Source organism: Carassius auratus, chromosome 47, assembly GCF_003368295.1.
Source record: "Carassius auratus strain Wakin chromosome 47, ASM336829v1, whole genome shotgun sequence".
Taxonomy (NCBI): Eukaryota; Metazoa; Chordata; class Actinopteri; order Cypriniformes; family Cyprinidae; genus Carassius; species Carassius auratus.
In genome coordinates this window covers 4,238,309-4,262,298 of record NC_039289.1, presented here as the reverse complement: position 1 = coordinate 4,262,298, position 23,990 = coordinate 4,238,309, and the positions used below count along the sequence as shown (strand labels likewise).

Sequence of the window (23,990 nt, the reverse complement as noted above, 5' to 3'; positions counted from 1 at the left end):
TACTTGATGATGGCTTGCTGCTATAGGTCGGGAGAAGGTGAAAGTAAAAAGCTCGTGCTGCGCGTGGTGGGAGTGCATGCAAATACATGTTAGAAAGAGGAACTGCTGACTGAAAAAAAGACCGAACTCCTGCGGATGTTTACCATACTGATTTACCGAGTCTGATAAGCAGTAGTCGCAGTAACTGATTCAAAGTGAGTTAAACGCATATTTAGTGTCCGATTGAACTATTATTGGTAAATCAGATTGCATACAGTGATATCTTTTTTTTAAATACAATAATATTTGTGCTGCAGTCGCTTGACAAGTTACGTTTTACGAAGCCGGGATAAACTCACTTCCTGGAGTCTAAATTACCGTATAACAGGTAAGTGTTTTTTTTGTCAGGTTAACTAAATGTTTAAATTAATTACCCTTTTGGTTGGTTATTTAAACATACTTTTCTTAAAGCATTGTGTCGGATATAGAACAATATAGAGTGCATTCGGTTCCGCATTTTCATGGTACTATAGGCTTGTTGGGTCTTTTAATACAGGAACAAAGGCAGTGGTAATATAAAACTCGTATTAAGATTTGTGTCTGTGTGTTTATGTAGTTTTTTCTTCTATGATTTTTTTTTTAAATAAAGGAAATAATAGTGATAGCCTATAGGTTTGTTACAGTATCAAATATTCTTACATGATAAAAAAAAAGATAAGTCTTTCATACAAGTCTAGATTAAAACACGTGCTCATGTGAACACAAATGTATTTTTCATATTCAAGTTGATAAAAAAATAATAATGTTTTTGAAAAACGTCAGTAGCATTGTCTACAAAATTTGGATTTAATATATATATATATATATATATATATATATATATATATATGGAGTAAGGTTTGTTTTTAATGGTTTTGATATTTGTTAGCCTACGTGATATTGGTTAAGAGGCTAGACATTAAGCACATCTTCCCCTTTTGTGATAGGGTGAAGGTTTTAGAGTAGGGTAACATTTGTTAGGAAATTAATGCACTGTCACATAGTTCTTTAAATGTTTGTTTTGGGAAGTTCACTGATAGTTTGTTTTGAAAAATCACAGAAATAGAAACCACCGATACAGAAATCACATTAATGCACCAACATTTTGTTGAACAACTGAAAACTAAATCTTACATCTTACATTTATTCATTTAGCAGACGCTTTTATCCAAAGGACTTACAAATAAGGACAGTGGAAGCAATCAAAAACAACAAGAAGAGCAATTATATATAAGTGCTATAACATGTCTCAGTTAGGTTAACTCCGTACACGTAGCACGGGCTTTTAAATAATATAATAAATAAATAAAAAAAACAGATAGAAAAAAAGAATAGAGCTAGCTAGTGTTAGAGGTGTTACATCTTGAAAAAAACATTGCTGTTTGACGAAAATTTTAAATAAACCGCTTGTCATTTATTTCTCAGATCATTTACCAAGTTATGGAGGACAAGAATTTGGGTGTAGAAACCCTGAGCGAGGCAGTGCTTAACAGACTTGGTAACATGCTAGACAATCTAAAGTGTGGTTGGAAACAGCTGGCAAGGGCATTGGCCGAACAGCCACAGTTCTGCTGCAGGTAGGACATATATAGACTCAATTGTGTGAAATAACTTAGCAACACTGTGCATGGTTGTGACTGATTCACTATTACAGAATCTACTTTTTTGTAGTGACAAAGAGCTGATTGACTGCTCACTCAAAGTGCTAAGTCCAGATGGCAGTCCTGGCCGATACCTGCTTGCCCTCCTTGCAGATAGAGGGTGTACCTTGGCTTTCCTGCTTCAGTGCCTGAAGAAAATTGAGCACAGAGAGGCTGTTGGATTTCTCACTACACATGGTAGCTAAATATATATATACAAAAGATTATGATCTAATCTAGAACAGTTCCTCTATCCTCACTGTGGTGTGCCTTTGTGGTCAGAGTTTTGGTTTGGTAACCCAAGCAGAAGAAGGTGAGTCATATCACTTAGGTGTTATTTGTTGTTTTTGGGTAGTGATGGAGCAGATTGACATCAAATGTCAGCCACAGAGTCAGCGGGTACCAGAGGGAAGGCCCGTGGTTCTGAGCTGCAGAGCCGTCGGACCTGTGGACCTCGCCTACCAGTGGTTCAAGGGCAAAGATGAGGTCTAAATTTGTAACTGAACCTACTGAATATTACTCTAAGAATATTACTCGAAGTCTGGTTCTTTATGTTCTCGGTAGGTGCCAGGAGGCAATGGCCCAGAGCTGGTGCTGAATCCTGTTAATCCAGCTCAACAGGGTCCCTACATCTGCCGTGTAAGTTCTGGGGACAAGTACGTCTTCTCCGACTGGGCCCATGTACGTCTAGTGAGGTCTGGAGGCACAAGTGCAGGCATGTGAAGATTTCTCTTTAAGCTGAGTCTGAAATAAATCACAATTCCTTCATCACTGACAAATTATGTCAATTGCAGGTTCCAGCAGTGACTATTTCCCATCGTCAGCTAGTGGGGTGTACATAACTCGGCAACCTAGGCCTCAAGTGTTGATGGAGGGAGACACTCTCTATCTCGAATGTACTGCTCAGGCCAACCCGCCTCCCAAGTTTCAATGGTATCTTAACAAACAGCCAATGCCAAACTGCACTAGAAGCATCTTAAAGGTACGAATCAAAGACTCACAGTTGAATGTGTGGAGTAATTCACTTGAAATTACTTACTTGGGCATCTGTATGTGCTTGTTCTCAGATTCCATGCATAACCACAGCAGATAGAGGTACATATACTTGCAAGGTTTACAACCTCTATCATGAAGCATGGAGTGATCAGGTCCAAGTAAACATCGGTAAGACGCCCATTTATAATCATCCCCTTAAATATAAATGAAATAAATAGATAAAAGATTTTTTTATAGCATGGCCTGTTTTCACTCAGGTCCTGGTTCCTTTTCTGATCCCTCGTGGGAAGCGCCTAAAGTAGGTAAGCACAGTCGGTTTAATTGCATGAATTTAACACATCTACTGATGCTTTCTTTGTCACTCACATGCACCTTATATTTTACAGGTGCTCCTGATGCAGGTCCAAGGCAAATGGGTGATTGTTGCGGTAAGTGATAAGCAGAAGTGTGTTGGTTGCTCTTGGCATTTATTGTATTCGGGGGATCTGATATGTCAATCTTGTCACTTCAAAAATGATAGCCACTGATAAGGTAGCACTGCTTATTGGAAACATGAACTACCTGCATCACCGGCAGCTGAGAGCTCCCATGGCAGATGTGCACGAGCTAACAAACCTTCTACGTCAGTTAGACTTTAAAGTCGTTTCTCTGCTGGACCTCAACTGGCAGGAGATGCATAGTGCTGTTACCGAGTTCTTGCTGCTGTTGGATCGAGGTGTTTATGGTTAGTTCCTTGTTGCATCATTTGAACTTCAACAACTATGGAATGTTAGGACAGTTTCTAAGTTCTACACATCCTGATTGTTTGTTTATTTAAAAACATTTGGATCTTTTCATCCATGTCCACCATTTCAAGGGCTGTTGTACTTTGCTGGTCATGGCTATGAAAACTATGGGAACAGTTTCATGGTACCCATCGACGCTCCAGCCTCTTATACCTTCAAGCACTGCCTCTGGGTGCAGGATGTGTTACAGCGCATGCAAGCGCGCCAGACAGGACTTAATGTCTTTCTATTGGACATGTGTCGGAAACGGTGCGGTTTGATTCATAAGTGTATCAGAATTATAGTGCATAAAACTTTACTTGAAACTGACTTCAGTTGTGTTGTTCATTCAGAAACCCAAATGACGAGAGCATCCCACAACCTGGCCCCTTGAGAGTGACAGCAAACATAGTGTTTGGCTATGCAACGTAAGTCTAATTCAATGACAATTATCTTATTGGCATCTAAAAGATTGTGATTACAGTCTTCACATTCTGGATTCAGGTGTGTTGATGCCGAAGCATTTGAAGTAAATAAAGACGATCTCTCTAATGGAATCTTCATGAGCTTCCTTAAGAAAAGACTGATGGAGCCAGAGAAGGTTACGGTCATACTTGACAAAGTAGCTGAAGGTTTGGGGTTTAAATCATTGTTGGTATTGACAACTACTTTTCCAACTAATTTTTTTTACAAATGTGTTATTAAGCCACATCTACGTCATAGGCTCCTATAAAAAAACTGATGACAGCAAGTGTGACCGCATAGTTTTACAGAGTCAGTGTCCATTGCAGACATGGGAAGGTGTGAAATCACTCGTGGTCGGCAGGCTCTAGAGCTGCGAAGTAATCTCTCGGAGCGTCGTGCCCTGACAGACAGCATTCAGGCTCCTGCATGCCAAGTCACAGCGTCAACTCGAAACTTACAGTGGGCCATCGCTCATGGTTCGACCTTTCATTAATAAAACCTCTTAAGTTTCTATCCTTATGCAAAGCACTTTGGCTGTAAATAAAATTATGATATACATAATGACAATTTTGTGTGAATTGTTCCAGTCCTCCCAGAGAGCTGCTGTCTTCAGTTTGAATGTGGTGTCAAGGTACAGCTAGGTTTTGCTGCAGAGTTCTCCAATATCATGATCATCTACTCTCGGATATTGGAGACTCCTGAAGACATTGTGTTCTGCTCTGCTCAGCTCTCGGATTTTACAGAGGTAAACTGACTTTTTTGATCTGCAAAGAATGAATTGAATTAGTCCTGAGAAAATATAACATAACCATAATGCATGCACAGAGTTTGCAAGTACGATGTGAATTTTAGGATTACAATATTGCATGTAGCTGTTACTTTCTATGACCTTATCTATGTTGCATGTAAAATGAAAATATGTAATAATTAGGGGTGTGTCTGAAGCATACCTTATTCGGAATGGCACTGATAATGGCTTCAAAAACGAATAACGGAACAGGAATAATTTTGCCTGAATATTCGGCTGAGGCTTGCACAGTCTGGTGTTTGCTAGATAACAGCTCAGCCAGGCGATCAGTGCAATATTATAAACAGACCTATAAAGACACGCAATAGAGTGTGAAGTGAATGAATGCAAACTTTATGAGTTGAAAGAGAGCAAATCGAATGCCATATTGCTGTTGCCTCTCCGTGCATCTCTCAGAAATCAGAGCTTGGCAAGAATAATATCACCTATTATAATACATCATACTTGTTCTATTATTTGTATATATTTAAAAGGCAATGATTTAAACCTTAGGCTACAATATGAAACGAATGAATGGAACAAGCACAGCACACTCACCAATCCAACAGCTGCGTTGCGTGTCTCAGTTTCTCAAAAACCAAACCAGTTCCCTCTTAAGAGTGGGCTAATAATCAACGTGGATACAGATACATTTTCTATTTAGCCTACATGTTTTCATCTTTATCTTTTACTGGTTTGCGTAACGCTTATGTGCGCATTGAATTGATTCAGTCAGGTTCAAATGATCCCTAAACGTTTGTCATGACATCTCTCTGCTTGCATTATAAATATATATTTTTTTTTAAATTATAATTATTATAGTTTAAGACGACATACTTGTTCAGAGATAACTATGAAAAAAAGTCATAACGGTCTTATCAAGTAACACGACATTGTATCCGAATGCAGATACGAAAAATGCTGTAATTGTTACAGAAACAAATACTGGCTGTTTGTTACATACATTTTTTTATATTTAATGTCATAATTATAAAGTTTTTACAATTGATATATGTAATTGTTGCATAAGGCTATGAATTAATAAGCGTTTATTGACAAGAACTATTTCTATATGTCTTTAAATTTATAGTAGCATGAACAATGAGTAGTCGAGTATTTTTTTATATAAGAAATCGACTAGCAGAAATCAGTAGTCGCGCAACCCCTAGTTTAGAACAACATGGGGTTAAGTGATTTATGACAAAATCTTCATTTTGGGGTTGAGTATCCCTTTAAATGCTTTCCTATTAATTAAATTACCTTGTCATGGCCTGCTTTAACTTGGTGCATCTTCTGTAGTCAGTTTTGACAATGATATCATTTCAGGGTCCTGAAGTAGACCTGAAGCACAGCAATCAGGAGAGTCTTCTCGAGGCTGGCAGCTTACTACTGTCCATGGATGATCTACTGCCTCTGGAACAGCCCCAGCTCTTCACTCGTATTAGTGCCCTGCAAAGGCTCAAGGTACAGTATGTGCACAGTATAATACAGGAGTTGGTCGAAATGAGGGAACACCTGGAAATAGGCAATATTTATTTATTAAAAGGTAGCGTAGGTGATTTAGGAAAGGCTAGCAATAACAAGTTAACTACAAAAGCAAGATCCCACCCTCCCTGGATAATCGCTGCAAAGTCACAGATCTTCCAAAACATACGAGCGTGTTTATTTAGTCCGGTGGCTAACCATCGACACAATGAGAGACAGTGCTGGTGGAGAGTTGAATGTAATGCTGTCAGATTACTTATTGTCTCATTTACAGTTGAGAAAAACATTACAGTTCAAACAAAGTGTATAATATTACAATAATAATGCCTTCCATTCTTGCTCTGTCTGCAATAGCGTAACGGAAGACGCTGATGACGCGTCATGTCTGCATTAACAGTGCACAGAGGTATCCAAATACAAAAGTTGTTTGGATCTCTGGATCGAGGAATCTGATTGGATGAACTTTTTATGGTCCTATCCCTTCCACAGAGAATATAAATGAATATAAATACATTTAGACCTTTTGATTGCAGGATGTGAAGAGACTTTCAACCATTATAACAAAAAAATGTTTTTGAAGCAAAACACCTACCTTGCCTTTAAGGTGTTTTACCACTATGTGCCTTTAATACAGCTTCCATCCTTCATAGAATAGATTCACACAACTTTTAAATAGTCTCTAGTGGAATGTCATCTATCAGAACTTGAAGAATAGATCCTGCTTCTCATTCTTCTCTCCAGACTGTTCACAGTGGTTTGGTAATATTCAAGACAGGTGGTTTTCAGCCAATCAACTTCAATGTTGACGTTTTAAGATCACACCAGCATTGGTGATTAAAATTTGAGCAGGTACAGCTCTTTCATGGATGTTGGCTTTGTGAAGTTCTCTGTGGTCAGTAATTGTGGAATCTGGGTATTTAAGGTGACTATTGAGGTCATTTTGCAGCAGTAGTTCTGTGCTGATGGACACAATCATTCATAGTGTTCGACTGCCAATAATATCCACTTTTCGGTTTTCGCCTGCTAATCTTCTTTGCCGACAGAATCTTGCCATGCTTTGGTATGTAGTCAGAATTGTAAAGACTGCTGTTCCTAAAACACTGAACAAATTGGGCAGTTAAGGTAATGGATGTTCCTGTTAAACAGGCTTCAATGACTTGTCCTTTTTGGAAGTCTGGCAAATCACTTCAATGAGTGCTTGTATTAACACTGAAAATAAAAGATAATCAACGTTTGTTTTTCACTGTGGCCTACACACATTTTATTAACCCGTATAATAATGGGTGTTCACAATATTTTTTCCAATCCCTGTATATTTAATGTATTGCTTATGAAGCATGTGTATTATAAAGGCATATCTTGTTTTCCCCCTTGCAGAAAGAGCTCTCGTTCACTGTTTGTCTACACTACAAGTATACTAATCTGGATGAAGAGGTCTTGGAAGAGCAAAGAGTCAGTGTAGGCAAACCATTAGTGTCAAAACTCAACCTCCATGAGCCACGACTTTCTCCCACCTCCTCCTCTGACCGACAAATCTCCAGTATTATGGATTCTTCATCCTTCAGTGAAAGCTTCAGAGCTAACCTGCCCGACGTAAACCCGTTCTCCATCAGATCTGAATCCACATCATGGTCCTGCTATCAAGGACCCATGGAATCACCCACATTTCCTAGCTTAAAGAATGAACCAGAGGAAACCACATGTCCTGAGTTCCTTGAATCCGAAGAACCTCCCGCCATCAAGAGTTTGCCTAGCGCCTCTTCTCAGGAGCTCCCATTTAAATTTAGCAACTTACCTACTTCCATTTAGCAGGAAAGTGTTCAAAGCTGTGCATCAGTGTATGGTTACAAAGCTGTGCACAGTGTATGGTACAGTGTGATATATATATATATATATATATATATATATATATATATATATATATATATATATATATATATATATATATATAATCACCCGACTGCCATGTTACAGGGGCTTGTGAATGTAATATAACTGAGAAAGTTGGTGTACTTTTACAGTTTACAGTTATCTTATTTGCAAATGCATTAAATTATCCTATTTGTCTTCGTTTTTTTCTTCTTCATTAAACTACACCACAAAATGATTCTATCTGTAGTGATGATTGTAATGCATCTATCGCCTGAATTTCATCATACTAAACAAAATACATATCTAGCAATAAAACAAATTACCAAAAACAAATCCCCCAGCAATTCCCATGCTCCTGACAAACCAATCTTTCCAAACATTTTGAATTGTAATTGATGCAAATATGCATGTCATATAGGCCTACACTATGTTTTTACCCTCTAAAATATATCAGTACCCAGTATGTTAGGTGACCTTGACTTGTGTAATTACAATCTGCTGTTTAAAATGTTTTTTACTCACGAAAAGACCAAGTAACATTATTTTTGGACAGGCAAAATATTACAAACAAGTTCCTGCACTCCTTTCAAAATGCCTTTAAATATTATCATCACACATCAGCTGATGTAAAATTTTATCAATAACTGACTAAATAGACTATTTTTGTATAATATTGGATTCCCATTCCCACCTGTAACGTATCTTATTCGCAAAAACCTTCTTGTACAACACAGGTTCCCGCGCTCCTGTCAAACGGACCTTGACCATGCTGACGCTTCAGCGCATGCGTCTAAAATCCCAAGGCAGACGCATGCGCAGGACGCTAGTGGACTTCGCCATTTTGTTTTGATTGAGAATCGCTGTTTATCGCACTCTGTCTAAAATTCGGTGAGTGTGCGCGGGGTAGAGAGATAGGCTCGTCCTTCTGCTTCCATCGTAACGTTCTTACATCCTGAAAACATGTCAGAATCGTCCACACCAGACGTGGGGCCTGTGGAGGCGGGGGTTCGTAAATTATCGGAGCTGAGAGTGATCGATTTGAAGGCCGAGCTGAAGCGCCGTAATCTCGACATCAGCGGCAACAAGAGCCTTCTTTCAGAAAGACTCAAAAAGGCAAGAGATATAACACCAGATTTAAACATGTCTAAGCATTTTTACAACTCCCTGCTATATATTGGATTAAACTTGCTTTGCATGCATACTGGGGTGGATGTTTACTGGAGTAACGGTACATGTGTTCTTTTTAAGCGATTCGTTCTCTGATTTTGCTGATGCATTGAATTACTGGTGTTAATTTGTCAAATGAATAAGGTTATATAATATATATATATATATATATATATATATATATATATATATATATATATATATATATATATATATATATTAGTATGTTCATATTACTACCTCCCTAAAATGTCAATCATTTAAAAGAACGGACCCCAAAAAGGAAATTCATAATCATGCAATAATATATTTCCTTGCAGAGAGAGTGATAGGAGACCATAGACTGTATAAAAACAATAGGAGACACATTAAACTAGGAGCTCAATAACAGCTGGCTGGACTGAATCGGGGATCACAGTTATTTGGCTACTTTAATCTGGACAAACCTCTCTTAAAATGTCAATGATACGAAAGAGTAGATTCCTAAGAATACATTAATTATTAAAATTGCAGTAAGAGTAGAATTATTAAAACCTGCAGCTTAATAGCAGCTGACTGGACCAGAAGCAGCGGCAACCAATCAGTCGGCTTACTTAAGTATGGATAAACCTCCTTAAAACCTAGGCTATATCATATTAAAGAATAGATTCAATAATATATATTTTTAATTTCCTTCCTTGCAACAGGAGTTGTAGGGAACACATTGCCAAGGCATACTCGAAGCTTAATAAAGGCCAGCTGAAGGAAGCTGTCATAAATATATTCATTTATTCGAAGTAATAACAAAAAATAACAGATAAAAAAAAACACGACTTCCAAATAGGTAGGTCTGTCTTGCCTTGCTGGCTGGAGAGGCACACAACTGTCTGGATGTTACTGACATCTAACTTGCTTTGCAGGATGTTTTGAATTCAATGCTTGCGTAATGTGTCATTTCGCAAGTGTAAAGTGTACGTTGTCATTGTAAAAGAATTATGGATTGTTGTGAAACTGTAAACAGTAGGCAGACGGGTGACGTTTATGCTTGTATTTGACTATAAATCATACTTTCATTTTTAGGCCATTGAAGAAGAGGGCGGGAATCCAGATGAGATCATCGTACACCTAGAGATAACTCCTAAAAAAACACCTCGGCGAACTCCAAAAGGTAAAAGTGTGTGTGTGTGTGTGTGTATATATATATATATATATATATATATATATATATATATATATATATATATATATATATATATATATTAGTATTATTAGTATTATTAGTATTTTTTTTTTCTCATTTTCTACATTATCATGTTGTTACAAATCTAGACAAAACTTGCTTCAAGTTTAAGTCTGAAAACATATTTTTCTGTTTTGCTCTATAGGAAAGAGACAGGATGAACCTGATGATTGCAACCTTGAGGAGGACTCTGTTGATGGCCAGGTGCTTCGTCATATAAATTTGTTCATGGGTGTGATCTATGTAACTGGGTTGGGTTATTTTGCATAGGTTTATCAAAACTAAGAGCCGCCTTTACTTCCTTTAGGAGGACCCGGATGCTTTTCCAGAGAACATACATGAGATGGATATTATGGACATGAATGTCCTAGATGAAGCTGATATGGGCAATGGAGGTGGGCCTGATGGAGATGAATATGACGAAGAGGTTCTAGACACATTGTCGCACGAAGCGAACACGGGCAGCCTGAGGGAGGATGATGCAAATGACCATGACGTGGAGGATGTCTGTGGTGTTTTCATGAGTAAATCTGATGTAAGTTTTTAAAACTAGCCATTGATACTGCTGTTCTGTTCTTATTGCACATTGTGTGACGCTTTCTTTTGGCTTTCAGGAAATGGATCTTAATGACGCAAATGTGAATGAGAACCAGGAAGCGTCTTGTCAGGTATGTAAGTCAACAATTTTGAGAGTTGTTTTTTTTCCTGATGGGTGTTGTTTTTTTTTTATTCAACTTATTTTCCATCTTTAGCAGGAGGATGATGGTGAGCATGGATGCGAGGACACAAAAAGTGAGAAAGGTACTGTATGGGGTTGCCTGGAATTGCTCTTAAGGTCAGGGTGAAGCCTTAAAGTCCTTTTAGTATAAATGTATCAGGTTACTCAGGAACAAGAGACTGGAAATCCAAAGTTGATTACTGGCTTTATGCATTGCTGTCAGTAGACATTTAGCCATTTATATTGATTTAGAACCACTTTATAGTCATATATGCTTTTTTGAAAGGTCCAGATATGCAAAGAGCCAGTAATCTGTTTTAGTTAGCACATAGGTTGGCTTAAATGGTTGTTGCAGATGCAATTTAGTTTTTCTAGGTTGCCTAAAGAAGACCACAAAGAGAAGATGAGAAGAATTGGATCATGCTGAAGCAAAATCTCTTTAGGACTCTTAATTGGAGATTTCACTAATGGACCATTTGCTTGTTTCAAAAGAAACACAATTCCTGTAAAGACAGCACAAGCTGCTGCTTCCATATCACGGACACTTCAAGTAATAAAGTTGATGATGGACACTCGGATGTGGTGTGGGTCTTGTGACTTTCGCTAGTCAACAGCTTGCCCTTTGATTTGGGGTGCAGTTGAACTGAAAAGAAATGGCCTGTTGTCTGGAAGCTTGTTGATTGTTCTCGCTTTGGTTTTTCCAGTCTTTTCACACGGTAGCTTGTCTTTGTTTGTGTATGAGACAGCAGAGGGCCACGTCCTAGTCCAGTTCCACCAAATCCATTGCAATGTCTCAGAAGTGATTAAACTCTGTGCCATTCTATTCCTGTTAAATCCGTAGAAATTGAGAAAGTAGCCGGGTCTTGTATATCAGAGCCACTTAAGGAAGACACCACGGAAGAGCGGACTGAAGACGAGAAATCTTCAGTCTGGGATTCTCACAAAGAGGAAGGCAATGTGCAGGACCTCACTAACACCGAGGAGGCCACCAATTTGGAAGCCGAATCATCCGCCTGTGAAAAGGACATTGATGAATCGAAGCAAAGTGAAATTGAATCAATAAGCAAGGACCAAGAAAACATTCAGGACAATTTGGTGGACACTGAGAGCACTTCTGCTAAGGCCGCTAATGCTAACGAAACAGATTTGTGCGATATCGAAAGCGCAGTTGATTCGGAAAGGGCATCTAAAGGAGAAGCGGTCGAGGAATGCAAGAAGACTGAACCTGCTGAGTCTTCAGAAGTCAAAGAGTCCTCTGTAGAGGGTGATGATCAGAAAAAGAGGTTTGTTGTTTTCTGTCTACTAGAACAATGGCTTTCTCTGTTTCATTGGCTCCTTATTTAACAAGTATGGGTGCTCTTGGGAGGTGTAACCAACTGCGCATTTCGTCTACCATTTTGTCATTTCTTTTCTACCTTCAAAAAGTAATGTACCAAAAATTTGGTTCGCCATCTTATTCCAAGGTATGTTTTAACATAATTGGGCTTCACTTGACTATTTAAGTTGTAGTATCCAAATCATTGTTCATTGCTTGAGGTTGTTTGTCCTCACTAGGTGTGTATTTGTTTATCGACACTGGTTATCCCCTTTAAACGGCCCATTCAATTTCTCATAATACCGTATTGTTTTTCTCTAGTAGTGATGAGGATGCATCAAGCAAGCCTGACTCTAAAGATGATAAAGGTGGGAGTCCGGTGAACTACTTTTAAACAAGAAATTGTTTATGGACTTTTCTAAATTGATTATGTGCCCTATAAGGTAGCGCAGCTGCTAGCGGAAGGAACCTCTGGGTCAGTGGACTCTCTTCGACCACCAGAGCGACAGATCTAAAGAATCTGTTTAGCAAATATGGCAAGGTTTGCAAAACTAGACATTGGAAGTTTGGTTTTACTGAGGTTAGACCGTGTCCTGATCCATTATTACATGCCCGTACTTCTTGCAGGTTGTTGGTGCTAAAGTAGTAACAAACGCCCGAAGCCCAGGTGCTCGCTGCTATGGCTTCGTTACCATGTGCTCTACTGAGGAGGCAACAAAGTGCATCAGTCATCTGCACAGAACTGAGCTGCACGGCCGGATGATTTCAGTTGAAAGGGTACCTGGTTTAGTTTATTATTAAGGTGCTAACATGCTAGAGGAAGCCAGAAATTACTGCAAGTGTTCGTTGGTGTGTCTCATTCACCAATGACAATTCCAACATTTGGAAAGCCAATTAATTTGATTTGTTTTATTTCAAACTGACTTGACTCTCACTTGAAATGGATCTTCTTTACTTGCAGAGGGTTTCTCTAATGTGTAAGGGCCTTTATTTCTACACTTTCAATTATGAATTACACTGGTGCATAAAGTATTGTATCAGTGTTGGGTGGCTGTCAACATTATTGATGCAAAGTGTGGACACAAAGCCAGTTGATTGACCTGTATCTATATTTAGGCTAAAAACGAGCCTGCCGGAAAAAAGCCTGCCGACAAAAGTGATACCAAAAAGACTGGCAGTGACAGAAGACACTCTTCAGACTCTAAAACAGAAAAGTAAGTTGTAGATCAATAGTTTTTGAAGACATCTCTGCATGCCAAATAAGTGTATTAGTCTCATCATATGGATTCATTTTTACAGATCTGAGAACAAAGAGGAGAAGCCTGAAAGCTCTGATGGAAAAGGTACAAATTTTAGCTTGGATTCACATATGTTAATACCTTAAGTAGTATCTTATGGTGTCCAGATTTTAATGGTTCAATCCTGCCATTACAGAGCCAGGAGGAGAGAGGACTGTCGTGATGGATAAGTCAAAAGGAGAGCCAGTCATCAGCGTGAAAACAAAAAGCAAAGAACGAGTATGTTTCATAATTGGAGCTGTTTTAAATCCAACTGCCTTGTGCTTTTGGAAGTGTTGTTGAAGTGTCGCACCAATTTCTGTTTTAGAGCACTAAGAGTCGTGACCGTAAGTCCTCCAGCAAGGATAGGAAGGACATTTTGTCTTTTGACCAGATCAAAGAGCAGCGAGAGAGGGAGCGTCAAAGGCAGAGAGATCGAGAGATTAGAGAGGTGGAGAGACGCAGGCACTCTGGGTAACTACTGCCTCCCATCATCATCTTCCCATCAACCTGATCTAGTATTGTTCAGAAACCAATTGAGCAGTTTTTTCACTGATTTCTCTACCTGTAAATTACATTCCAGTGAGCGAGACCGTGACAGCCGTTCGGAGCGAGAACGTATCCGCCTCTTCAGGGAGCGGGAGGAGAAGGAGAGGTTGATGAGGAAGCGCAATTGGCTGGAGGTGGAGAAGCAGCGACTGAATGCCGATCGCATGGAGCGCGAGTTTCTGGAGCGCGAACGTCTCCGAATAGAGTTTGAGCGGCGACGTGAACAGGAGCGCATTCATCGTGAGAGGGAGGAGCTGCGGCGACAACAGGACCAGCTACGCTTTGAACAGGACCGACGTTCCCTTAAGAGGCCTTTTGACATGGATGGCAGGTACGCATAGAGCAGGATGGCAAAAATTTCCAAAACCAGAAAAAGACAAGGTTTCCACAACCAACTTCTAACTCTACCTGCTTCTTTTTGGAAAGTGTCTGGGTTTATCCTCTTTCCTTTTTCAAATGTACAGGAAAGATGATTGGCAGATGAAGAGAATGAACATGGATGATCGCTGTGGAAGGTCGGATTTGGGACGCCAAGATCGCTACCAAGACTTTGACCACAGAGACCGCAGCCGCTTTCCGGATGACATGATGATGGACAGGTAACGCCAGCTCTATCCAACAGCACCCAAATTTCTTGTGTATAGATTTTGCTACCATACTGTAATTTACATGCCTTTTCAAACAGGAGAGTCAACCGAGGCGGTATGCATGGAGACAGAATCAACCAGGTAAGAAAAGTCCTTCACAGATCTTCATTAGATTTCATTCTCAGGTATCAGACGGCATCTCATCATATTTTCTCCCTTCACAGCACTTTTCAGATCGGGACAGACATGGCAGGGACAATCGTGACAATTGGGCTGGCAGCTTTGACAAGCGTGGAATGAATCCTTCGAGGCCAGTGCCAGGCGGGTAAGTTGTTTTTTCCTCATCTCGTCAGATGTGCTGCTTCATTAAATGGTAAAGACCTCACTCTGTTCAGTCGTTATGCTCTGCTTCCTTTTATAAAGTCGTGACAACAGAGACTGGGAGCCTGGACGTAAAATGGACGGGGACAGAAACTGGCAAGGTTTGTCCAATAAACATCTATTGAGTTCAGAAAAGGTTGCGTGTTTTCTTCCTTTCTGACTTACTACCTTTCTCCTAGGAGCAGACAGAGGTGTCCCGGGACAGAGTCACATAGCACGGGGTGGAATGGCAAGGTAGCGAGATTTACGCTTTTATTGTCTTGTTTGGCCTTTAGCGGTTCTCATTAGGGCTGCTCCGATCACGATCGGCCGATCGTTAATGCGCATCTCGTCAGTAAAGCCGGTAGAAGATGCGCAAATCACGTTAATTTTCAGCGTTTATTGGCGCATCTTCTCTATTAACAACGGCTCTGTGTAGTAACAGCTGCTCTATGTGAAATCACGCACCTGATGGAATTAACCGCTGATTAGAAAACAGGCTTTACTGACGAGATGCGCATTAACGATCGGCCGATCGTGATCGGAGCACCCCTAGTTATCATGGTACCGTTTTGTTGTTGTTGTTGTTGTTGTACCTGAAACTTAAATTTGTCTGCTCTGCAGCCGAGGTGGATATATACAGACAGGGACGTCCCAGTCACTCTCTGGAGCCTTAAACCGACCAAATCAGATGATGCAAGGCAGCGGAATGCAGGGAGGCGGAGCATTTGGTCGACGCTATTAACTTAAAACCTCTTCCCTTGTGTACCAGTTGTGTGTAAAGAAACTTTGCAGCTTGTACATTGCCAATCAGGCTTTTTAGTTGTATTTTTTAAGTCCTCTTTTCTTTTCATGGTGTAAAGACGAACAGATACTTGGTTACATTGTGTAAAGAGAGATTTTATTTCAATATTTTCTTTTCTCCATTCCACATCTTTAGATTTTAGTCCTTTTTGTTGTAAGTGAATGCTCAGGAATGTTTTGCTCAAATGAAACCTGTCTTTGACACCATGAAATTGATGTTCACTTGTTTTTGATGTGTTTCAATAAATTTATTGTGGATTTTTCTTAGGTAAAGGTACTTTTGTTTAATTATGAGGCACATGTTAGTATCGTGTTGCCATTAGGTGGCGCTCTTAGTCTAAGCATTATTAAGGGAATTGAAGACTGCTGGCAGAGCTATGAGAGTGCAAGTATATATATATATTTTTTTTTTTTACATTTAACTGAGCAAACAGATGGGATTACCATTTCCACCAACAAATTGCTCAATACATCTTGATTATTCAGAGCATGATGTAGGATGGAGTAGGAGGACTGTGGTTTTTAATAAACCATTATAAATAAATGCACTCTTTGCATGACTCTTATAAGTCAAAAGATCAAATGGATGCCTTTTGTGGAAGTCTAATCACTGGAGTATTAGATCATACATTTTTCTAATCATAACCCTCAAGTTCCCATATTGCAAAGTAATCCATTTCCTCAATGATTTATTTGGGTTTTTATTTATCTAGAATCACTCTGGTAGTTCCTCATGGTTTGGATGTCACTATGAATTACATTTATAAGTTAGGGGGTGCCATTGTCCCCACTCTGAGCATCTGCATTCAGTCCTGAATCTGTTTTTAGTTAATAATAATAAATAAACTACAGGGATGTTGGGTTGTTTCAACCAATTTGGGTCAAATATGGAATAACCCAAATTTTTTACCCAAAAGTTGGTGTAGTCCATACTTGACCCAAAGTTGGGTTGAAACAACCCAGCATTTTTTTAGCTCGTGTGCATTGGTAGCTTGAAATTATCCATGTTAGTTTTATTGGATTTTGTTTAATATTTCAATACAAAGCACTGTAGTGCAACTTTTGGTGCGAGAGTTCGTAATGGTCATCCCATGTTTGAGCATTTAAGAGTGATTACAATAGCAACAACAATATCGATAAAAATCAATTAAACCTTTGGTTTGACTCCAGGGACTCATAACAGATGATATCCTGGGTGGCGGAGAAATCAATGTATGATGTTTCAGTTCTTGAGTGTCATAAAGTAATGATGTCACAATTAGATCAGGTTGTGCTTAAATGGCCAATCGCATCCAGGCAGGTTTTGGAGGTCAGATTTTCATTCTTAGAAAATGTCATGCTGTTGAAATGTGCCAAGAAATTGTTCATAATGCTCCCAACAATCCCATCTGAACTATTATCCAAAAACTGCTGGTTGCCTTCAGGTCTAATGATGTTGTCCATTGTTTCAGATCTGAACATTGTTCGGCTGTTTGAATTGGCACATGTTCTACTCTACAAATACAATGACAAGTAGACCAAGCCATTTGGAGCAGCACCTGAGCAAGGCTGGAAATTCAATTACTGTACAACACACCCATGAGAATTTCTGTTCTCCCCTGCAGTCTAGATTTCTGAAAGTTTTCCAGAAGACAAAATCCTATTTAAAGACTTGGAAAAACATGAAATTGGGGGACACTTTTGCTTGTGTCATTGTCATGTTTCCCTGAGCAAAACTTATTGAACATTCCCATTATATTTTAGCAACTGGATTCAAATTGTGTTCCTCCTTCAAAACAGATAAACAAGTCTGTATATGCCTTGTTACTAGTGTGGTTCAAGCATGTAAAAGCAGAAACACTCCTCAAGCACCCTTTGAGTTAAGAAGATTTTTCAAAGATTTATCTGCTGAATTTTATTTTAACTAGAGGACATTTTACAGGTAAGAGATATACGTTTATGCTTTGTCTTGCTGGTGGTGGGTTTATCTGAGGTAAATGAAAGGACATTTGTGTGGATTGCTGAAGTTTTTTGGCCCCTTACTTTGGCCTGCTTAACTTACTAAAACACTCTTTCTTACTCAGACAAAAGAACACTCGAATCATAATTAGTGCTCTTGCTAAGGGAAGCAACACTATTGTTGTTAATACTTAAGATTAGAGATATGACAAAAAGACAATTAAGGCAAAATTAAGATGACTTTGAGATGAAAAAAACCTGAAGTATTTTGTTTTGGTGTGTAGTTTGACCTGCACCATTTGTTCTACAGCCATTATTTATTTTTGGCGGAGAGCTCATAAAACAAAACCACCAGCGCATCAGATGTGAGACGCATCCAAACAAACAAGAGCGTCTTCTAGACTTGAATATGTACATATGAACTTTTATGAAGCACTTATATATATTTTAATTTTTGTAGGGAATTCCACCTGTGTCTCCAGCCAGATGTAAATAGCTTCACAGATTTCAATATCTAGTCAGAAGATGAAACTCAGATGGTGGATCTATCTCACATATACTCAGGAGTACTACAGGTAGGGTATTTTGAAACACGTTGGCCTGGTATTATAGTCAGGGTTTAGACCAAGTCAGGATTATGCCATAGTTCAATTAAGTACATTTTTTTTAAATACATTTAAGCAATTTTTATAAATATGCCTTAGACATGGTGTGCATCTTGAGACAAAACTAGGACAATTACATATTTTAAGATCAATCAGTGCAAGTTTCTTTCACTTGAAACAGCTCAGAATTACATTTTAGTCTGAAACTAGGCTTAAGCATCAGGGTTTTAAGTGTTTTGAATGCCACAAAAGTATTATATAAATTTTACGGAGATGAAAACTGTAAAAAAAAAAAAAAAAAAAAAAAATTAAGAAAACTGAAAATTTTGTCTCAAAGATAAGAGGGAATCCTCATGTCAAGGGTCAGTTTAAGGACTCCCTTACAACAGCCAATGGGATGTTTTACGTCAAGCCCACTGAGAGATACACCACCTCCAACATTGACCACCATTACATTATTTATCAATAGGATGATGTGGGTGAGTGTCAAGTGATTATAATGTATTTCTTTTATCACTGAGTTAAGGCTGTGATTTAGTCCTTGTGTGTTTACTTTCAAAAATCAGTATTTATCACTGTTAATAAGTGGTGTAGAAGTTGCATGGAGGAGAACCAAATTTATTTCACATTAGATTGATTGTTCACTTGATAGAAATATTATAAATCTCATAAATGTGTCTATTTCTACCACAAACTACAATGATGAATGTGATAGAGAAGGTTGATAATGACCGTAATGCATTTACTGTTCAGCCAAGCCATTTTTCAATCCTGATCATCTTTTTTCTTTGTCAGCTGACATGGAAATGATTGCTTTAAGTGGCCAGTCTATAGAGGATTAAAGATATGTGTCATGTACTGTAAGTAACAGTAGATTTTCTCAGTGTGTAATGGATATTCATTCTAAGGCCACATTAAAAATATGATAACTTTGTCTCTTTTAAGGAAGTTTTTGACATTAAGCATGCAAAATCTTTTGTACAAAAGCTCGGATTTGCTCCAAATGAATCTCAAGATGCTCAATATTTAATTTTTAAAGTGCTTTTTGACTAGTGGTCTCAGACCTTTGTATCCTGAACTGTTTTGATGCAATTTCTGGAATTTACATTTGTGTCTGTGCACCTCTTTCACTGGGGTCATGAAAAGACACGTGTTCCTGTCTTTGTATAGCAGGAGGTAAACATTGGCAGAGAGACAAGTGTATGTATAGTGTTTGGATACTGGCAGTCATGTGATCTCATGATTGAAGTCACACCATTTCCACGTGTTTTCAAGGTTACTGTAGAGCATTTCCCATTAATGCAGAGGCTGTTTATTAATGTATTTATGCATATACAGCATACCTTTCCGTCCTGGTCTCTCTGTATATATATATATATATATATATATATATATATATATATATATATATATATATATATATATATATATATATATATATATGAGATTAATCACTGTTGTTGCACTGTTGTTATCTAAAAAAAACTACACTTATATATGCTTAATATTAATCACACCATCGACATACCATAAATTATATAAGATTAATTTGGATAATACATGTAATCTTATCCAGTTTTATAATTTGTACAAAAAAGTTAAAATATAAACCACCATAAAATTTATGGTGAAAATCGAACAATGTAGTTTTACAGCAAACATTATTAAAATATATATATTTTTATGTTAAACATGATTATCCAAATGTACTGTGTTGTGTGTGTTTGTGTGTGTATATAGATATATTTATAGTTGTGTTTTTACAGTATAATAATTGTTAGTAACGGATTTGCCATTTTAGTTGCTTGATGACTAAAGCTGATTGTACGAATCAGATCTGTTATTTAAATCTCATTTTTGGACAATGCCGTGGTTTGTCCGACATCTGGAAGTTAAAACTAACAGGAAGAGGACCAGCTTTGATTAGGTTTCACCGCAGATGGCTGGGTAAAGGAAACAACCAATCAGTGTTGACCGCATGAAAAACATAGATACAAACACAAAAACAGCACAGTTTAGCAAGTTTGAATTTCACCATCAATTCATTGTCATATCGCAATGCTAGCGACACCAAAGTCTTGGGTTCAATTTCCAGGGAAATAATAATTGTACTGATTCAAGTGACGTAAATGTAATTTAATAAATTGGTGCTGCTTGGATTTACAAAAAATACAAGATCTGTTCTTGGTTAGCATTTGATTCTGCAGGTGTCCTTGGATAAACATTTATTTTAATTTCCGCTCCCCTCTGGTGTGGATTGTTTCTCGATAAATTCAGGCCTATTTGTTTTCTAAACAACTCCTGAAACCTTTCTGCCCTGGTCTCCACATGCACAACTACTTGAAAGAGATGCACGCAGGATGAAGCCAAAGTCTGGAAGTAATTCTCGCATGCTCCATTTCTCTCTTCTCAAACTCACCAATCCAAGAAAATGACTATAGCCTTTTTATTTTGTTCCAAAGAATGATCTGAAACCAGTGGTGGGACCAAAAATATTGGACCCTTTTATCTTTCTTTGTTAGAATGTCTGTGGACATTAAAAAGTAATTTGGCATCATTCATAAGTCACAAACAGAATGTATTTTTATTGTGCATATGGTTCATAAACCATTATTACATCATTTGTACGTATTGTTAGAGACTTAAATATGTGCTCTGTGTTTACTGAATAAGACCCAATGAGTTATTCATGAATATATATATATTTTTTAAATTATAGATTTTATTTTTAATTTTTGTTATTTTTTCTGAGAAGAAAAACTTCAGGATGTCCTAAGAAAGCATTAAAAGTTTTAGCACATTAGCTTCTTATTTTTAGTTTTTTTTTAAGAGTAATTTTACTAAAAGTACAAAAAAAAAAAAAACAAATCTAATAAAACTAAAAATTTCAGTTCCATTTAAGTTTAGGTTTTTATTCTCATACATATATATATATATATATATATATATATATATATATATATATATATATATATATATATATATATATATATATATATATATATATATATATATATATATATATATTTACAAACCCAAATCATTTCTTTAAAATGTACACTAAATGTGGAAATAATTTAAAAATAAGATGTTTAGAGCTTTTCAGAAGATCGCGCATGGAAGTGGCAGACATTACATCAACACTCCGCAATGTCACTCAATAATTATTTTGCTCTACCACATTGTCCTTTTTTAGGAGGTCTCCCACTGCATGGGAAAGAGTTCTATCTGTCCAATCTATCTATTGTTTGAAGGTCCTGGTTGGGTTAAAGCCATTTACCCAAAATGAGTGCAAGGACCACCTGCCGTGTCTTTAAATCAGATAACATCCTAGCAATATATTTTAAGCTCATATTTACTACAACACATCACTTCCACTTGTTCGGTGGCAGCATTGAAAAAACAGATGTGAGCTTTTCCCTAAGCTCTCCCATTGACTCCTTCTCAAGGTTGCTTCTTTATCTTGTGACCCACACCAGATACCAGTGTCCAGGTTAAAGCAGAAGGCCGACCAGTCCAAAACCAGCTGTCTTCTGTTGTGGCTCAGGTGAGTTCCCAAGATCTAGTACTCAAAAGATGCATTCATTCAATCATTTATAAATGGAGCCCTGCACACGGCATGCAAGAAAAAATAAATAAATCATGTGCACGATTTACTAATTCATTCCCTCGATGTACTAAAACTTGTATACGATTACGATTTCGTTCCCTCCTAAATAATGTGCACAATTGACTTAGTCTTTCTCTCGATTTATAAATCATCTGCACGATTTTTCAAATCGAGGGAACAATTTAGTAATTTGTGCGCACAATTTATAAATCGAGGGAACAAATTAGTGACTCGTGAACACAATTTAGCAAATTGAGGGAAGAAATTAGTAAATTGTGCACATAATTTATAAATTGAGAAAAAAAAAGTTAATCGTGCACACGATTTAGCCTACAATTTTTTTTTACTGCATGCCATGTGTGGGGCTCCATACAAATAGGTAGATAAACACAATATTTTTTCCTGTTGACTCTAAAATTTTGCCCCTCTTCAGTTTTGGGTCTCCACAAATTGGGATGCACAGCATGTTCCTTCCTTGATCCCACTGGAGACTTCTGTGAAACGGCGGGGTTGTATGTCACCAATGGACTAAAGCCAAGTTCGTTACTGTGAGAAACAAAGCCCTTAAAGCTACTTTAGTACAACTTAATGTTATGCAATCTTTGTTTGCTGAAAATAAAAAACAGGATTTCCACAAGTTAAAGTAACCATTTGTTATTTTTTATCTGACGAGTTTTCCAGATTGGTTTGTTGTGGGGGCTGGACTGCCCTGAGCTTTTACTTTAGGGGAAGTTCCCATTGTCTGTGTATAATTTTTGATGGTTACGCAATGTTTTTGTTTCACTCTCCACAGCTGGTGATTTTTATTGTTTTACCAAATCAGTACATCTACAAGATTCCTAAAAAGCAATGTTTCTGGCAAAGAATAACTGAAAAGCACCCTTTTAAATGATAATGGGTCTGTTATTTTGTTGCTTTTTTTTTTGTTTAACTGGTTTCTAAGCTGGAAATTTTTTAAACAAGTTTTTGTATTTGGTTTTGTGCCCAGCAAAAATGATCTGTACTACACACAAAAAAAAAATGAAAAAATACAAAAAACCTTTCAGAAGTTCGGAATTAAAATGTAATGTTTAGAAACAAAGTCTCTTGCTGCATTTATTTGATCAAAAATACAGTAATATTAACAGTTATTGTGCTAAATATTATTACCACTTAAAACTATTTACATTTTTTTGATGTAATTTATTCCTGATATGCAATGCTGAATTTTTTTAGCATCTTTACTCCAGTTTTCAGTGTCACATGTAATGATGAATATAAAGTTCAAAAGAAAAGACATTTATTTGAAATAGAAATCTTTTGTAACATTGAAAAAAAAATTTCACTCTTTTTAGACACATTTTATGCATTCTTGCAGATTAAAATATAAAAAAATAATTAAAATATATATAAATATTTAATATGTTAATATGTAATATATTCATATAAATAGACTAAACATGTATAAATAAAATAAATAAACCAAAAATAGTTTTTATTGGTGATGAAAATGTAAATATTAGAATAAAATATAATCATAATATATATATACTGTAATATTTTGAGTTGTGATATTTCTTTTTTTTATAGATTCAGAGGTGTTTGTGTAATTGGGTGTAGGCACTGTGTAATTGCTGTGTGCCTTGAGTGTTACTCCACTTTAACTTTACCATATTAATCCGGTGCTGTGTGCTAATATGTGGGTCTTGGTCTGCTCAAAGAACAGAGGTCAGATTGGCACTCATATTCCTTACCAGGCACTTTTACCCCAGAGTGCTTTCATTCCCTCTCGGCCAAAATATGCCTCAATCCACTGACAGTGACTGGGACAAGAG

General features: G+C 37.5%; 2 protein-coding genes across 5 annotated transcripts; both read left to right on the top strand.

Annotated features, from left to right (window-relative positions):
• The first annotated feature begins 27 nt into the window (after positions 1–27).
• Positions 28–8,049, top strand: LOC113064831 (mucosa-associated lymphoid tissue lymphoma translocation protein 1 homolog). 2 transcript variants are annotated; one of them, XM_026235788.1, is made up of 18 exons: positions 28–194; positions 297–367; positions 1,444–1,595; positions 1,690–1,856; positions 2,014–2,144; positions 2,223–2,373; positions 2,453–2,640; positions 2,726–2,822; positions 2,912–2,956; positions 3,041–3,082; positions 3,175–3,378; positions 3,511–3,688; positions 3,772–3,846; positions 3,923–4,050; positions 4,210–4,359; positions 4,471–4,628; positions 5,997–6,134; positions 7,533–8,049. In XM_026235788.1, the coding sequence occupies exons 3-18, from the start codon at positions 1,459–1,461 to the stop codon at positions 7,962–7,964; spliced, it is 2,421 nt and encodes an 806-aa protein (XP_026091573.1). In that variant the 5' UTR covers positions 28–194; positions 297–367; positions 1,444–1,458; the 3' UTR covers positions 7,965–8,049. The 2 variants fall into 2 exon arrangements, with proteins under 2 accessions (XP_026091573.1, XP_026091572.1); XM_026235787.1 differs by having other exon boundaries at positions 28–367.
• An 805-nt stretch (positions 8,050–8,854) lies between these two features.
• LOC113064830 (scaffold attachment factor B2-like) lies at positions 8,855–16,296 on the top strand. 3 transcript variants are annotated; one of them, XM_026235786.1, is made up of 21 exons: positions 8,855–9,140; positions 10,254–10,341; positions 10,559–10,617; positions 10,721–10,948; positions 11,028–11,081; positions 11,169–11,214; positions 11,973–12,414; positions 12,768–12,814; positions 12,890–12,987; positions 13,074–13,223; positions 13,563–13,660; positions 13,746–13,789; positions 13,881–13,963; positions 14,052–14,197; positions 14,307–14,603; positions 14,737–14,871; positions 14,958–15,000; positions 15,084–15,184; positions 15,283–15,341; positions 15,420–15,474; positions 15,844–16,296. In XM_026235786.1, the coding sequence occupies exons 1-21, from the start codon at positions 8,988–8,990 to the stop codon at positions 15,962–15,964; spliced, it is 2,547 nt and encodes an 848-aa protein (XP_026091571.1). In that variant the 5' UTR covers positions 8,855–8,987; the 3' UTR covers positions 15,965–16,296. The 3 variants fall into 3 exon arrangements, with proteins under 3 accessions (XP_026091571.1, XP_026091570.1, XP_026091568.1); XM_026235785.1 differs by having other exon boundaries at positions 11,166–11,214; positions 12,771–12,814; XM_026235783.1 differs by having other exon boundaries at positions 11,166–11,214.
• The last annotated feature ends 7,694 nt before the right edge of the window (positions 16,297–23,990 follow it).

What these genes read in the sequence shown, in the direction of transcription:
- LOC113064830 (XM_026235783.1), top strand. Translation starts at nt 8,988, where the DNA reads ATGTCAGAATCGTCCACACCAGACGTGGGGCCTGTGGAGGCGGGGGTT. An exon ending in TGACTCTAAAGATGATAAAG is followed by an intron (nt 12,815 to 12,889) that starts GTGGGAGTCCGG and finishes GTGCCCTATAAG; the next exon opens with GTAGCGCAGCTGCTAGCGGA. An exon ending in TCAGACTCTAAAACAGAAAA is followed by an intron (nt 13,661 to 13,745) that starts GTAAGTTGTAGA and finishes TCATTTTTACAG; the next exon opens with ATCTGAGAACAAAGAGGAGA.
- LOC113064831 (XM_026235788.1), top strand. Translation starts at nt 1,459, where the DNA reads ATGGAGGACAAGAATTTGGGTGTAGAAACCCTGAGCGAGGCAGTGCTT. An exon ending in GTTGGATCGAGGTGTTTATG is followed by an intron (nt 3,379 to 3,510) that starts GTTAGTTCCTTG and finishes CACCATTTCAAG; the next exon opens with GGCTGTTGTACTTTGCTGGT. An exon ending in ACAGTGGGCCATCGCTCATG is followed by an intron (nt 4,360 to 4,470) that starts GTTCGACCTTTC and finishes GAATTGTTCCAG; the next exon opens with TCCTCCCAGAGAGCTGCTGT.